This window comes from Ahaetulla prasina, chromosome 2, assembly GCF_028640845.1.
Source record: "Ahaetulla prasina isolate Xishuangbanna chromosome 2, ASM2864084v1, whole genome shotgun sequence".
NCBI lineage: Eukaryota > Metazoa > Chordata > Lepidosauria > Squamata > Colubridae > Ahaetulla > Ahaetulla prasina.
The window spans coordinates 45,332,418-45,350,013 of NC_080540.1; the positions used below are offsets into that span (position 1 = coordinate 45,332,418).

The 17,596-nt window shown below is 40.9% G+C and overlaps 1 protein-coding gene across 1 annotated transcript in view; it reads right to left on the bottom strand.

Moving 5' to 3' along the window:
- PDZRN3 (PDZ domain containing ring finger 3) overlaps positions 1-2,497 on the bottom strand; it is a 244,143-nt gene extending 241,646 nt beyond the window's left edge. The window contains exon 1 of the mRNA XM_058167061.1: positions 1,302-2,497. Within this exon, the coding sequence (XP_058023044.1) occupies positions 1,302-2,021 (720 nt within the window). The 5' untranslated portion in view covers positions 2,022-2,497. The remainder of the gene's footprint in view (positions 1-1,301) is intronic.
- Positions 2,498-17,596: the final 15,099 nt, after the last annotated feature.

Here is a 17,596-nt window from a genome sequence, read left to right on the forward strand (position 1 = left end):
AACCTAATTGTGTAAAGGAAATAAGTCCACAAAGACAACTTTTTGTGGATATGAGGATGAGTTGCACTTTCATCCCCCCTCCCCAAAATAACAACAGTACCAGAAAGAGCAAAGGAACTTGGTAGAGGCTCTTAAACTCTGATTAAACATCCACCACCACCCACCAAATCTCTGTTTTGCAGGTCCTATTTCTCCTAAGTTAGTGGAGAGCAGCTTAGCTGTAAATATTTGCCCTTCACGCTGAGCCCACCAGCTGGCTGAAACTGCAGCTGACAGATATGTCTGTAAAGAAGGGAGAGAGTTAGAAGGAGATTGGAGAGGGCTAAGCAGATTTCAAAAAAAAAAGAGAGAGAGAGCTCTTTCCTTCCAACTCTCACTAATAAGGAAAGAGAAGAAAATAAACAACAAATATCCTGTCTCCTCACTCTTCCTTCTGCCTTGATTTGCTTGCTGATTCCCAAGTAACAGATACAGGATGCCAAAAGTCTGGCACTCGTATGGCAACCTCAGGGTCTTGTTTTGTTTCCCCCCTCCCTCCCAAGAGGGATGTTTCCTCTCACCAAAACATTTGTGCCAAACTATTCTTGACCCCCACTCGAATGCAAAGGCCTGGCACATTTGGAGGGTGAACACATTCAGAAGAGTTTATCCTGCAGGGATGAATATGGGAGGTACATAAAAGGGGCCAGAACATTTGGTATGTAATGTTTGGAAAGAAAGAGAGGGAGGGAGGGAAGGGGAGAGAGGGAGGGAGGGAGGAAAGGAGGGAGGGAGAGAGAAGAGAGAGATGGAAAGGAAGGAATTTTTTTTTTTAAATGCTGGGTTGTATAACCAAGCTTTCCATAACTGGGGCATCCCACAGATATGAATTGCAAAAGAGATTTTGAGAAAGCTAAACACACAGAGGCCTGCAGGTAGCTCAGAGCTCACACATCTGCAGAGCAATCAAACGCTCAGAATTGAATGCAGAAGGGGTGCAACTTTAGGATTAGGGTTAAGGTGTCCTCTGCTTTCTTAGGGCCACGGACCACTGGATTAGATCCAATCCAATCCAATCCAATTCAAATCTTTATTGTCAGTGCACAGCGTATGTACAATGAGATTGGTCTGAGCTCCCTCAGTACATCCAAAGACATTGGCGGCTGACTTTAAGACACTTGGGCTCTCCCCCTGCCCGTCTCTCTCTGGGGCGCCCCATGAGAGGACAAGAGACCAGGAAAAAAGAGAAAGGCTAGAGAGACAGCCCGGGAAGGGGAGGGGGTCACAGTGCCGCCCGCCTGTCGGGGAGGGGGCGCACTCACCTTGCTGGGCGAAAAGGCGGCCAGGCTACGGCCGAGCGAGTCGAGGCGGGCGCTGTATTCGGTGAACTTCTTCTGGTAGCGCAGCGCTGTCATCTGGAGCTCGAGCTGCACAGCCGAGAGCTGCGAGAGGAGCGACTTCTCCCGCTTGCCGGCCCGCAGCGCCTCTTTCTTCAGCTCTTTCTCCAGGCCGGCCAGTTTGGCTTGGAGGGCGCCGTTGTGCGCTTTGAGTGCCTGCAGGCAGCAGTGGGAGCCGGCCTTGCGCTCGCGGTGGGTCAGCACCAAGCCGCAGCCTTGCTCGCAGATCCCCACCGGCCGGGCCTCGCAGCTCTCCCGCATATGCGCGTCCACGTCGCGCAAGTTGAGCACCTCGGCGCAGCCCTTATGGCGGCACTTAGCCGGCGAGTAGTCGCACATCTCGGCGTGCTCGGCCAAATGCTGCAGCTTGACCACCTTCTCGCAACCCCGCTCGCGGTTGGCGCACTTGATGTCCAGCTTGAGGATGAGGCTCTTCAAGGGCAGGACGTGGTTCAGCTCCTTGGTGGACATCCGCTGGCACTTCACCGGGCAACTGCCTTGTTGCACGACCCACGGCAGGACGCAGCCGGCGCAGAACACATGACCGCAAGGGGTGGTGAGAGGGTCCTCCAAAACTTTGTTGCACAGATTGCATTTGAAATCGGGATCCACCTCCCCGTTGAAGCGATCCAGCTCAAACCCCATCGCTCTCCGCCTTCGGCGACTGCAAGGCAAACGCCTCCGTCCGTCCGTCTGTTCCCCCGAGCGCACGGACCCACCCAAGCTCCCCCACTTCTCTGGGGTGAGAAATAAGATTAAGCCGCGGTTTTAATCAGCTACTTTTATATACAAAAAATAAATAAATCCCAAGCTTTCCAAATCACACGGTGTCCAAGGAGGGGAAAAAAAGCGGGGGGGGGAGAGAACAAAACAAAATCTCCCTTCGAGAGAAGAAGCCCCGACTGCAGAGGTCACCGGACATTTATTCTCACCGCTCTCCAGTCTCATTCCTTGCGAGGCACGAGGAGCAGCCCAGACTGGCTGACTGCGGGCTGTCTACTGACTGAACTAATTGCCTCAGACTTCCTTGCAAAAAGGCTGGAGAGGAATCCTCTACCGCATTGATCTTAGTTAAAGCGCAGAGCTTCCTTCGCCCACCTCCCTTCCCTCCTTCCCCCTCACGCACGGCCTTTCCCAAACCCCTCCTGCTCTCGCCTTTTTTGGCTCGGTTTAGTTTCTTCTCCTTTTTTTTTTTTTTTTTTTGAGAGAGAGAGAGAGAGAGAGAGATTCGGACGAGGGAGGCCTGATTCCCTGAAGCTGAGAATGCTGTTTATTCATGAGCATAATCAGCAGTATGGCTCGAGCCGGATATATGAAGAAAAAGAAAAGGGGAGAAAAAAAAAGTCTCGGCTAAAGCATTCAGGAGTTTGCACGGGGAAGGGTAGAACGGCAGTTACATGAAGCTTTCTTTGTTTGATGGGTTGTGGAAGTTCTGTGCTGAGAGACTCTTGGAGCAGTTTCTGGTATTGGGGTAGGGGGATCCTTTCGGATTTTATACAAGAAGGTTCTCTCTATCGTTGCAAATAACCTATTTGGTTTTTTTCCCTTCTCCTTGAAGAACTAGCTGGGAGCTGGAATTGCACCATGTTTACTTGCAATATGTTCTGCAGAAAGGGGAGAGATCTGGTGTGGTTGGTCTCCCAGCAGTGGCGGATTAAGGCTCACTGGTGTCCTAAGCACAAGATGTTTTAGTTTACTTTTATCATTTTTTGTTTTACAAACCTTCATTGAATTTTTTTTCTTTCTTTCTCAACTTTGTGGTGCCCCCTTTGGGCCTGGTGCCCTAAGCACGTGCTTAGTCTGCTTAATGGTTAATACACCACTGGTATCACAACTTGAATAGAATAGGGATCCATAAGCAAAGGGAAAGCGATCCGTGGCTTGACTCTTGTATATGTGGAAACAGCAGTCTGATGATGTTTTAAAAAAAGAAAAAAAAGAGATCGAAGTTGATACTATTGTAGTTTTGTAGTAATAAGTAATGTTTTATTTTGTATTCATCAGTTCTCATCTAGAATGCGATCCTATCTCCGTTTCTGGGAATCTTTAAGAATAATATAAATGAAGGCAATGAAGAATGTTAGTGATTCAGAAAACAATTCTCACCCCCCACCCCAAAAAAAGGAAATCTAAAGGAACTGGATATCTTTAGCCTAGAAAGAGATGGGGCACAATCACACTCTTCAGATGTTAAAAAAAACAACAACTACCTATCACATGGAAGAGAGCAAAAAACTTGCTCTTTGCTATCCAAAGGAGCATATCTAAATCTGATGGGTTTAAATTACAGGATGCTTTGTCAGTGGAACAAATCCCCAAGACGGGTGGTGTAATTGCTGCAGGACTTCAACTACAGATTGCCTAACTTTCTGTGGTGACATATTCACTGAGTAGAAGTTTGTGGTTGATGATGTATAAAATCCTTTCCAACTCTCTGAAATGTAAGAGGTGTGCCTGATAGGACCTTTCCCAAGCACTTAATGACCAAACTACTTTAACCACAAACCACCTCCTCCCACTGAGGAATTGTGCCCTAGATGTTCACCAGAAGTTCTCCAGGTACTCAAATCTGTGTTTGGAAGTCTCGTCTTGGCCGGCAAAAATAATAAATGGGGGAGTGAGTTTTTGCTAACCAAAATTAGTTTTCCAAGATTCAGGTTAAAGAACTTCCAACCCCGCCTGAATATACCAGAGATTGGACCTAGGATTTTCTTTGTAGAAGGACCAGAGTTATTGCTATATCTATCCAATGTTACCCAATTTTATGCAGGATGACAAAAAGTATCTTTGTGCACTTTGTCTTGAGCAGACTGGAGATGGAGAAGCAGAAGATGAGAGTGAAAAGATAATGTCTGTATGCATTTTAAAAATAGTCAGGATGCAGGTAATGCAGGCTAAGCTCAGAAATTTCATAAAAGTAGCTCTAACCATTTCATATCACATCTGCACCTTCATTTGTTCTAAATTGAAGAAATGTCCATAGGAAAGGGGATTGTTGCAGAAAAGGAGAAAAGAAGAGAGGAACTGCAAAGGTAACAGGATGACAACTGACCCAGAAAAGCATTTGGATCAAGGTCAAGTTTAAACACGATTTAGGATATTCTACTCCCCATTACAGAATGTATTAGTTAAAGATTCCCTTCTATAAGTTGCAGAAATAAAATTTCGTAAGCTTGCCTTCCTGCCTTCTAAGCTTACAATTACTGACTCAGATTTACATGTTTACTTAACATAAGTATAAGTCGCTAAATGGGTTAGATATCCCCTACTCACTCTGTGTCACCAAAATGTATAATACACACAATGTTGAAAATATAACTAAATGCCATGACATGTTCCCATAAGACACTGTAAAAATAGCATCTTTAAACCTTTGTTTTTGGAGTCACACTTGAATTAAGCAAGTCAAAAAGCAGAAGACAAACATTCTAGGTACAAACAAACATACACACGCGACAGCTACCATCATCATTTTTCCTCCTTGAAACAGAAAGGGGTTAGGGAGATAGGTTATTTGGCAGGATAAGAAAGGAAGGAAAAAGACTCAGAAATTCAGCGCTCAAGCAATTGTATCCAATTAATGGTTGAGCTTCAGAGTCAGAGAGATATGCAACCATTTGTCATCTTCTCCTTTGCTGTCTTTTTAGCCTCACTCACAAGTCATACTATGATGCCTCATAATGGTTGTGTAATTGTGTGTAAGTGTTCCTGAGAGGGATGAACAAAGGATGGCAAGAGATGCATACCAAGATTATTTATTCCCAGCAGGATCATCCAAAATGTGAAGGTTATCCTAGCCAATAGGAGTTTCCTGTATCAGCAGAGCAATGACACAGGAAGATGCATCCTAGGAGGTAGATATTACTTTATTGACAATGGCAAAGGCATTTCATGTTGCATGGAAAAGGCAGTGGTAAACCATGCTTGCATTTTAGCAATAGCTATACCAATAGCACTTAGACTTAAGTGCTTTACAGCCCTCTCTAAGCGGTTTAGAATCAGCATATTGTTCCCAATAATCTGAGTCCTCATTTTATCAACTCAGAAGAATGGAAGGCAAAGTCAACCTTGAGCTGGTGACGATTGAACTCCTGGCAGTGAGCTGAATTAGCCAGCAATATTGCATTCTAACTACTGTGTCACCATGGCTCCTCCAAGAAAACCACATGGATAGACATGAGAAAGTGAAGGAAATAGTGCTGGATGATGGCCCTCAAGTTAGATGGCCTTCAACATGCTACAGAAAAAAAGTGGAGGATCTTTCAGAGTGCTGTAGTTATTTATAATGTTGTGTATGACATGGCTAGATTAGAACTTTTGAAACATTTAGTTGCTGATTTGCCATATAAGAAATCTGAACCTGCAAGGACAAAATTTCAGTCAGAACAAGGAATCTACAGCAAGAAGGATGAACATGGCCAAGATCAACAGTGAAAGTGTATGAATCAACAATGCATTGACAGTTTCTATAATCTGCTGTTTGGATAAACATTCCCTCCGATTCTTCATGCAAGTAATTAATTTAAAAAAGAGCAAAGATGAGTATTTTCACTGAATACCGTTTCACTAATATTTTTGAATTAAGGTTTTATCACATCGTCTAACCTTTACAGAATACTACTCAAAATGAAGAATATTCTGCTTTATTTAAGAACTGAACTCTTGTTTTGGCTTCTATGTTCAGTCATGCTCTATTTTTCCTTTACCATTTTACCCTCTTTCTTCTATATGGTATAAAAATGTAAGATTTATTTATTTGTTAAACATGCTTGAAATATGGGCCTGTAACTTTTTCACATCGTGGGGTAATTTATAAATATTAAATGATAAATCTAAATGATAAAAGATAAATTATAACCAATGAAGAGGCTAAATGAATAAAATAGCACACCTATTATCCTAAAATTCTAGAAATCATGTTTTAAGTACCCAATATGCTACCCATATTGTGTCCATCTATACAATTGGATTTCCTTTGTTTAACGTCGAACAGCCTGCATCCAGTTCACCGTGCACTCAGCATCTTTCCCCATATTGTCATAGTCACAGTTGGTTTATGCAACCAAGATGTCTCTGTGACTCGGCCACTAATGTTGTGGAGTGAACACTTGCTTTCCCATGTCAAAGATCCCATTCATTGCAGGCTCTCTATAAAAGTTCCCAGGCATCAGATCAGGATGACACTTTTGAGAGCTACAGCTAGTCCAATACCCAGTATTGGATTACACAAGTCTGACACATTTTGTTTACAGTAATAAAAGAATAAAATGCTGTGGAAGTATCCAGGAAACGAACTTCAATGACAATTGTTTTCTGAGACCAGAACGTTTTTAATTTGGGAATTGGAATTTCAAAGTGTTTTACTTCTACAGTAAATAAATATTATTATTCCCTGAAGGCCCTTTGGTTGGAACCAGTGGGACTTACATGCAAAGAGCTTGTGGACAGAGGAAGCAGTTCACTATTTCAAACCATGGAGATGGTTCCATTTACAAAGACTTCGTTTTGCCAGCTGGATTCTAAACTGTTGCAAAAGAAGCAGTGGAATTTCCACATGCTGCCTGGGTTTCCTTATGGAAAATATGTTCTGTGCGTTGTGTGGTCTATTACTGTCCCATTACTGTCACTGAGAATTATGTGTGCATGTCATACGGCCAGGAAAGTTTCGTTCTCAGAAAATCTGTTTCCATACATATATAATCTTCATTCATTCTGAAGGTATAATGAAGTGCAACTAAGTAAGACCATACCAGAAGACTATTGAAGATCTGGAAAATAATTTTCTCCCTAAGTGAAGAACTTATAAAATATAGGATGGATGCACACTTCACTGATCGAATGCAATGTATTTGATTTGTTTGTTTGTTTGTTTTAAAGGCGTGTCTGGAATTAGGATGGTTATTTAACTATAACCTTGGATCCAGTTTCTTTTTGCTGCAGCTTATAGACATCACCAAGAAGATTGCAGTGACAAAGCAATATTGACCAATAGATGACATGACTTGCCAAAGATAACAGTCAGTCGGCTTTCTAAACAACTTTAAATAACCTGAGGAACAAAGCTATTCAAAATGCCTTGTAAAATAAGGAAGACTTCAGAATATAAAGGATGATTATCAGCCAAGAAATAAAACTTAAGTTATTCAAGAGATCAAGCATTAAGATGAATCTCTTAATAAGCCACACATGAGAAATGAATATTGTAGGTGTTAAATGATACAGGAAGACTTCCAGTATCATATATATTGAGATTATTATGCTTATTGGAACAACTATTCTAAAATTCAAAAGCTATATAGGGCTGATTGTCTTTTCACTCAAAGATGCTTGCTGGCCTGTCCTCATGATTCTGCCTTCATCCTCCGATCACATCATGGGTAGCCTGGCTTAATTTTTTAGCTATTACAGTTCATTTTTTCTTCTTCTAAAATGTCTTGTTGTAGTGGACACCTGTGCCTCTCCAGGCACTCTGTTGCCCTCCATGGCTATTTTGGCTTGGGTTGCAGGAGACATTATATAGTGGAAGCCAAGGAATGCACACCAAACAGATGTTCAATGCACACCAAAGCCAGATAAGCTTCAGAAACAAAGAAAGGAACCCCCTCCCCTCCATGACATGCCTTAACACATTTCACCTACAGGGAGAAAGGAGAACTAAACTTAAAGAACAAGGAGAGATGGGATTGACTCCAAAGCGGGTGTGTAGTTTTCCAAAGCAACTTTTAGAGAGTGGGGGGGTATCTTTACAGGGATATTGTTTCCCTCTTCAGCCAGATTCATTGTTTAGCCCAGAAGAACTAAGCTATTCTAAGTGATCCATCAGACCTCATGGAATCTACCTATTCCATCCTTTCCATAAGCAAAAAACAGTTTTAAGAGGAAGGAGTCCCCAATGGACAATTATAGCTAAAAGGAATGAAGCACCATTTCATAGACCATAGCTTCTATACAAATGGGAAAGGGCATAAAAAATCCTGACATCAAATCCTTCACTCATATACTCTCATATTCTTACCTCGTCTCCCATCCCCATTTCACGTTAGGGAGAATATTTAACACTCGGAGAAACAAGCCAGAGGAATTCACTGATCATTTTTATTAACATGTTCTGCAGTAAATCTGTAAAAGCAGTACTGCTGTCATTACTGAAGCAGAATAGGACTTGGCAATGACGCTAGTATAAAATATACCAGCACCAAGGTTCCCCTTCCCTTCTCAAGAATTAGAGGAAAGCACTCCCACACCACTCAAGAGGTATCAGAGATCTCAGCAAAAGGCCTGAGGATTACAAGCCAAAGCTTGAGAAATGTCCTAGTCTCCATTATCAAACTATATTATACAAGTATACAAGGATAATTGTATACTTGTATACAAGGATACTTGTATACAAGGATACAAGGATACTTGTATAATATAGTTTGATAATGGAGGCTAGCACATTTCTCAAGCTTTGGCTTGTAATCCTCCGTATACAAGGATACAAGTATACAAGGATTCGAAACTGGCTGACCAACCGCATTCAACCTGTAGTCCTCAATGGAACTACATCCACATGGAGGAAGTATGCAGTGGAGTACCCCAAGGCTCTGTTTTAGGTCCAGTACTCTTCAACATCTTCATCAATGACTTGGATGAGGGGATAGATGGGGAACTCATCAAATTTGCAGATGACACCAAGCTGGCAGGAATAGCCAACACTCCAGAAGATAGGCTCAAGATACAGAAGGATCTTGACAGACTAGAACATTGGGCGCTATCTAACAAAATGAAATTCAATAGTGAAAAAAGTAAGGTTCTACATTTAAGCCAAAAGAACAAAATGCACAGGTACCAGATATGTGGTACCTTGCTCAATAGTAGTAACTGTGAGAGGGATCTTGGATTCCTAATGGACAACCATTTAGATATTGGTGGACAACCATTTAGAACCAGCAGTGTGCAGCAGCTGCCAAAAAAGCCAACACAGTTCTGGGCTGCATAAACAGAGGGATAGAATTAAGAACACGTGAAGTGTTAATACCATTTTATAATGCCTTGGCAAGGCCACACTTGGAATATTGCATTCAGTTTTGGTCGCCACGATGTAAAAAAGATGTGGAGACTCTAGAAAGAGTGAAGAGAAGAGCAACAAAGATGATTAGGGGACTGGAGGCTAAAACAAATGAAGAACGGTTGCAGGAATTGGGTTAATAATAATAATAATAATAATAATAATAATGATGATGATGATGATGATGATGATGATGATGATGATGATGATGATGATGATGATGTTTTAATTTGTATACCGCCCTTCTCCCGAAGGACTCAGGGCGGTGAACAGGCAAATAAAATACAAACAGAAACATACACAATAATTAAAACAACCCTTAAAAAACTGATTCAAATTTGCCAAAAAATTTAAAATAACATTACACCCATAAAAGTACAGAAATTTAAAACCCATCAAAATTCAATTAAAATTTAAAATTTAGAATTTAAAATCAGGCCAGTCCAGCCATATGAAATAAATAGGTTTTAAGTTCGCAGCAAAAGGTCCTAAGGTCAGGTAGTTGTCGAAGCCTGAGGGGAAGCTCGTTCCACAGGGTAGGAGCCCCCATAGAGAAGGCCCTCCCCCTGGGGGCTGCCAGTCGACACTGTTTGGCCTGAGGAGTCCCTCTCTGTGGGAATGCACCGGATGCTGGGAGATAGAGGCCGGCAGTAGACGGTCCCGTAAGTAGCCCGGTCCTAAGCCATGGAGCGCTTTAAAGGTGGTAACCAATACCTTGAAGCGCACCCAGAAAACAACAGGTAGCCAGTGCAGTCTGCGCAGGATAGGTGTTACGTGGGAGCTCCGAACCGCTCCCTCAATAACCCGCGCAGCTGCATTCTGGACTAGCTGAAGTCTCCGGGTGCTCTTCAAGGGGAGCCCCATGTAGAGAGCATTGCAGTAGTCCAGACGAGAGGTAACGAGAGCATGAGTGACCGTGCATAGGGCATCCCGGTCCAGGAAGGGACGCAACTGGCAGATCAGGCGAACCTGATAAAAAGCTCTCCTGGAGACGGTCGTCAAATGATCTTCAAAGGACAACCGACCATCCAGGAGCATGCCCAAGTTTCATACCTTCTCCATCGGGGCCAACGACTCGCCCCCGATGGACAGCCGCATCTGCAGCTGACTGTACCGAGGTGCCAGCATCCACAGCCACTCCGTCTTGGAGGGATTAAGTTTGAACCTGTTCCTCCCCATCTAGTATGTCTAGTTTAATGAAAAGAAGGACTAGGGGAGACATGATAGCAGTGTTCCAATATCTCAGGGGTTGCCACAAAGAAGAGGGAGTCAAACTATTCTCCAAAGCACCTGAGGGCAGAACAAGAAGCAATGGGTGGAAACTAATCAAGGAGAGAAGCAACTTAGAAGTAAGGAGAAATTTCCTGACAATTAGAACAAATAATCAGTGGAACAACTTGCCTGAAGAAGTTGTAAATGCTCCAACACTGGAAATTTTTAAGAAAATGTTGGATAACCACTTGTCTGAAATGGTGTAGGGTTTGCTGCCTGGGCAGGAGGTTGGACTAGAAGACCTTCAAGGTCCCTTCCAACTCTGTTATTATTATTATTACTATAAGTACAAACTGACTAGGTGATTCAGTGGCTAAGACACTGAGCTTGTCGATCAGAAAGGTCGGCAGTTCAGTGGTTCGAATCCCTAGTACAAGTCTCCTGCTTGAGCAGGGGGTTGGACTAAATGACCTCCAAAGTCCCTTCCGACTCTGTTACTCTTTAAACTTGGGAAAGAGATTCCTGTTGATACCCTTCTATAGCTAGACAGAAGAAGATCAAGAACAATATCTTGATTTAACTTGTACCATTATAGAATTATGGAGCTGAAGCATGCGGTAGTTAAAGTATTATAGAGAATTGGGTGATTTGAGGTCAATTCAGGATCAGCCATGGAAATTATTTGGATGACTTTGGGCCAGTTGTTCTCTCTTAACCCAAATTTTCTCACAAGGTTGTTGTGTCAGAAAAGGGAAAGAACGATAACTAGATATGAGACTTGAACTCCTGAATGAAAGTTGGGATCAAATCAAATTAACAAATAGATTTATAGAAATAAATGTACAATATGCTCATGAAAGACTGATTGGTCTATTAACTAATCAATTAATTAAAACCAGAAAATCCAACCCAAAAGTGACTTCGTTCTGCAAGAGGAAAATGGAAACTTGAGAGGTAACGGCATTTGTACAGTAAACAGTATGGCAGCTAGAAAACTGAGCTATGCTGAGGACACCTGGTATCCTTTAGTCTAAACTAGCTAAAACATATTTGAAGGATGAACATTTGGGTATGTCAAAGATAAACAAAGAGATGGGATTCATACATAGGTAAACATTATGAAATACCAATCCAGTTGTCAATGGGATTCTAGCCAAAAGAATTCATTAAGAAAAAAGGAGAAATGAAGATTCCAACATCTGCAAAAGTACTAAATACATTCTAATATCAGGCCTGCCTCAAATCCTTCACAATAAGCCAAACATTTCCAAAAATTGAAGGCAGATGAAATTCTTAGAAAAGTTGCAAAGAAGTTAGCCTTTTTTTTAAAAAAGGAATCTCTCTCATTTTTAAAAATGTCTCAGTCTGCAAATTATGTTTCCTGAGCCAAATAGACATGGTAAAGGTTTTAATTTACTTTCTTCACAATATAAATATGTTCAGACCATATTTATTTTTTTTATTTTATTTTTTTATTTTGTCATAATATATGTAGGTATCATTATATTTTTCCATAGGCAGCCGTTCAAAACCAAGGGTCATAGGATTCTTCAACATTCTTGCTCCCTCCAAGAAAGATGTCCAAGGTTTTCATGCTTTGGGACCAGATTTCCCCAACACTGAAAATTCTATCATGTGAAAAGTCTAAAAGAGGGAATGAAATGATTTGGCTGTATGCAGAACAAGAGGATACGTGACTGTTAAATTTTCCCAGGAACTCTGCCAAGCCATTGATTTGGACTACCTTAATTCTTTTTTTTTTTAATTTTATTTTTATTACAATTTTTTTTCATAACAATTGTACATATTCAACAGAGCTGTGACATTATTGTATATTTCGCATCTACCTTCCATATAATTTCTATATATATTTCTATATATGGACTACCTTAATTCTATTCCACTGGCTGCAGTAGATGTTCTTCCTGATCCCAGCTGATATCTTAAATGGCAAAAATAGAGGGTCCTTGAGTGGCTCAGACTGCTAAGACAGTCTGTTATTAACAGCAGTTGCTTGCAATTACTGCAGGTTCAAGTCCCACCAGGCCCAAGGTTGACTCAGCCTTCCATCCTTTATAAGGTAGGTAAAATGAGGACCCAGATTGTTGTGGGGGCAATAAGTTGACTTTGTATATAATATACAAATGGATGAAGACTATTGCTTAACATAGTGTAAGCCGCCCTGAGTCTTCGGAGAAGGGTGGGATATAAATGCAAATAAAAAAAAAAAGAGACAACCAATGTTTTCCCTCTATTTCTGCTTAGAGATCTATTACCAGTGTTACATTCACTGGTGTGTTTGAGTTGAGCCCATCCGTTATTTTTTTTCTAGCCACATTTCTTTTAAAGGTTGGACTCACCATTGCTACCTCATTTTTTTTTCTGCACCTTTCCTAACTCTGTTGAATTCTTTTGAGATGGAACAGCCTGAAGAATCATCACTATATTTCATGTATCTCTGTATGGAAACATGAAAATTGTTTCAATTCTTTTCTTAATAATCCCTAGCATGAAATTTGCGTTTCTCACAGCTGTCACACAAGGGTCTTGACATACAATCCTTACCTTCATCATGTTTGAAATATGCCCGAAAGTGCAGACTTTGGGCTCCTATTTTCCTGGTGTCCCTCTTTTTACTTCTTTTCTTCCCAGTCACTGCAACACAAAGTGATTGCTTGTTGTTTTTGTTTTTTATCCTGTGCTATGGAGAAAAAAATTATCATATTCTGAGCACTGAGATAAGATTTGCATGCCAGTGATCTGCTTGACACCATCACCGAATCTTTGTTGCTTGTTTATTTAGCGTAGTGTCAAGTTTGTCCCAGATAACTAAGGCCTCTTGAAATTATTCTATCAGGATGGAAAAATACAGGTAATCATTGCAAAAAAAAAAAAAGGGGGGACGTGTTTTCCTTCGGAGATGCTCCCCAGGGAACTCATGCAGATATTGCTAAAAAGTACTGTTCTCTTGAATATCGTTAGCTCAGCAAGAGCCAAGCTTTTGTTTATGAATGAGTGAAAAAGGCTAATTTAAAAATCTGATCTCCAATCATGTGCCCTGTATTAGCTGGAGCATTGCTTTGAAAGGTTTTCATAGTTCAGATCCTTTCTTAAAAGCCGTTATACACAGGGCGGGGTGAGGAGGGAGAAAAGCAGAGCCCATGAAAGGAACTCTTCTCAGCTGGAACACTATGCCTTAGTTCTTCCGTGAAGGAGGAGGCCCCATTCCTGCCTTCCTAGAAGGTTTTTTTTTCCCCTTTCCAGCCTGAGGTTTGAAGTAAGCCGGAGACCTGCTTTCTACCACAACTGCCATCCAAGGTGGACCTTTGATGGAAGAACGAATGAGGGGGCTTATTCAATTCCTCTGAAGCCTTTCTTGAGTGCAGGCATTGTAGAGGAGTGAAATCATTCCTTAAACCATCAGGGCATACTCATTTCAAGGCTGATTTTCTATCTCAACCAGGATCTGAGATTGCTTATTTATTTATTTATTTATTTATTTGTCATAACAATATATACAAGCGTTACATAAAAGGTTATAAATATATGAACGTATATATGAGGAAAAATGAGGTACTAAAAACGTGTATATACATAGGGAAAGAAACAGTAGGACAGGAACGGTAGGCACGTTTGTGCTCTTATGCACGCCCCTTTAGAGTCCTCTTAGGAAAGTGGTGAGGTCAACCGTGGACAGTTTTTGAGTGAAACCTTTGGGGTTATGAGAAGAAACCACAGAGTCAGGTAATGCATTCCAAGTATATACAATTCTGTTACAGAAATCGTGTTTTCTGCAATCTAAACTGGAACGGTTGACATTGAGTTTGAATCTGTTTGTAGCTCTTGTGATATTGTTATTGAAACTAAAAAAGTCATTGACAGGAAGGACATTACAACGGATGATTTTATATGCTAAACCCAGATCCAGTCAAGGCGACGAAGTTCCAAGTTTTCTAGACCCAAGATATCAAGTCTGGTGGAATAAGGTATTTTATTAGTTTCAGAGGAATGGAGAATTCTTCTCGTAAAATACCTTTGGACACGCTCAACTGTGTTGATGTCAGATATATGGTAAGGGTTCCAGACAGGAGAGCAGTAATCAAGAATTGGCCTAACAAATGTTTTATATGCTCTGGTCAGTAGCATGGTGTTTTTTGAAAAGAAGCTACGTAAAATTAAGTTGACAACTCTTAGAGCCTTCTTAGCTATGTAGTTGCAGTGGGCTTTGGAACTTAAATCGTTAGATGTAAAACTCCAAGGTCTTTGACAGGGTGGGGTCATCTGCGAGGCAATGTCCATCAAGCATGTACTTTGTGATTGGGTTCTTTCTTCCAATGTGCAAGACTGAGCATTTACTGGTTGAAATTTGTAGTTGCCAAATTTTAGACCAGGCAGATAGATGATCAAGGTCCTTTTGAATTGTGGATGCATTGTCAGTGGTGTTGAAAAGTTTGACATCATCAGCAAAGAGAACACAGTTACTTGAAATATCAATACAAAGATCATTTATATATATTATAAAGAGAGTAGGTCCAAGAACGCTGCCTTGAGGAACACCACTCTTGACAGGAACAGGATTTGAAAGAGCATTACCAATTTTAACTATTTGTTGTCTGTTTGACAAAAAAGCAGATATCCAGTGGTGTAAGGGTCCTGAAATGCCATAGGATTTTAATTTTAGGAGAAGTTTATCATGTACTACTGAGTCAAAAGCTTTGCAGAAGTCCAGACGAGAGGTAACGAGCATGAGTGACCGTGCATAGGGCATCCCGGTCCAGGAAGGGCGCAACTGGCGGATCAGGCGAACCTGATAAAAAGCTCTCCTGGAGACGGTCGTCAAATGATCTTCAAAGGACAACCGACCATCCAGGAGCATGCCCAAGTTTCATACCTTCTCCATCGGGGCCAACGACTCGCCCCCGATGGACAGCCGCATCTGCAGCTGACTGTACCGAGGTGCCAGCATCCACAGCCACTCCGTCTTGGAGGGATTAAGTTTGAACCTGTTCCTCCCCATCTAGTATGTCTAGTTTAATGAAAAGAAGGACTAGGGGAGACATGATAGCAGTGTTCCAATATCTCAGGGGTTGCCACAAAGAAGAGGGAGTCAAACTATTCTCCAAAGCACCTGAGGGCAGAACAAGAAGCAATGGGTGGAAACTAATCAAGGAGAGAAGCAACTTAGAAGTAAGGAGAAATTTCCTGACAATTAGAACAAATAATCAGTGGAACAACTTGCCTGAAGAAGTTGTAAATGCTCCAACACTGGAAATTTTTAAGAAAATGTTGGATAACCACTTGTCTGAAATGGTGTAGGGTTTGCTGCCTGGGCAGGGGGTTGGACTAGAAGACCTTCAAGGTCCCTTCCAACTCTGTTATTATTATTATTACTATAAGTACAAACTGACTAGGTGATTCAGTGGCTAAGACACTGAGCTTGTCGATCAGAAAGGTCGGCAGTTCAGTGGTTCGAATCCCTAGTACAAGTCTCCTGCTTGAGCAGGGGGTTGGACTAAATGACCTCCAAAGTCCCTTCCGACTCTGTTACTCTTTAAACTTGGGAAAGAGATTCCTGTTGATACCCTTCTATAGCTAGACAGAAGAAGATCAAGAACAATATCTTGATTTAACTTGTACCATTATAGAATTATGGAGCTGAAGCATGCGGTAGTTAAAGAGAATTGGGTGATTTGAGGTCAATTCAGGATCAGCCATGGAAATTATTTGGATGACTTTGGGCCAGTTGTTCTCTCTTAACCCAAATTTTCTCACAAGGTTGTTGTGTCAGAAAAGGGAAAGAACGATAACTAGATATGAGACTTGAACTCCTGAATGAAAGTTGGGATCAAATCAAATTAACAAATAGATTTATAGAAATAAATGTACAATATGCTCATGAAAGACTGATTGGTCTATTAACTAATCAATTAATTAAAACCAGAAAATCCAACCCAAAAGTGACTTCGTTCTGCAAGAGGAAAATGGAAACTTGAGAGGTAACGGCATTTGTACAGTAAACAGTATGGCAGCTAGAAAACTGAGCTATGCTGAGGACACCTGGTATCCTTTAGTCTAAACTAGCTAAAACATATTTGAAGGATGAACATTTGGGTATGTCAAAGATAAACAAAGAGATGGGATTCATACATAGGTAAACATTATGAAATACCAATCCAGTTGTCAATGGGATTCTAGCCAAAAGAATTCATTAAGAAAAAAGGAGAAATGAAGATTCCAACATCTGCAAAAGTACTAAATACATTCTAATATCAGGCCTGCCTCAAATCCTTCACAATAAGCCAAACATTTCCAAAAATTGAAGGCAGATGAAATTCTTAGAAAAGTTGCAAAGAAGTTAGCCTTTTTTTAAAAAAAGGAATCTCTCTCATTTTTAAAAATGTCTCAGTCTGCAAATTATGTTTCCTGAGCCAAATAGACATGGTAAAGATTTTAATTTACTTTCTTCACAATATAAATATGTTCAGACCATATTTATTTATTTATTTTATTTTTTTATTTTGTCATAATATATGTAGGTATCATTATATTTTTCCATAGGCAGCCGTTCAAAACCAAGGGTCATAGGATTCTTCAACATTCTTGCTCCCTCCAAGAAAGATGTCCAAGGTTTTCATGCTTTGGGACCAGATTTCCCCAACACTGAAAATTCTATCATGTGAAAAGTCTAAAAGAGGGAATGAAATGATTTGGCTGTATGCAGAACAAGAGGATACGTGACTGTTAAATTTTCACAGGAACTCTGCCAAGCCATTGATTTGGACTACCTTAATTCTTTTTTTTTTAATTTTATTTTATTACAATTTTTTTTCATAACAATTGTACATATTCAACAGAGCTGTGACATTATTGTATATTTCGCATCTACCTTCCATATAATTTCTATATATATTTCTATATATGGACTACCTTAATTCTATTCCACTGGCTGCAGTAGATG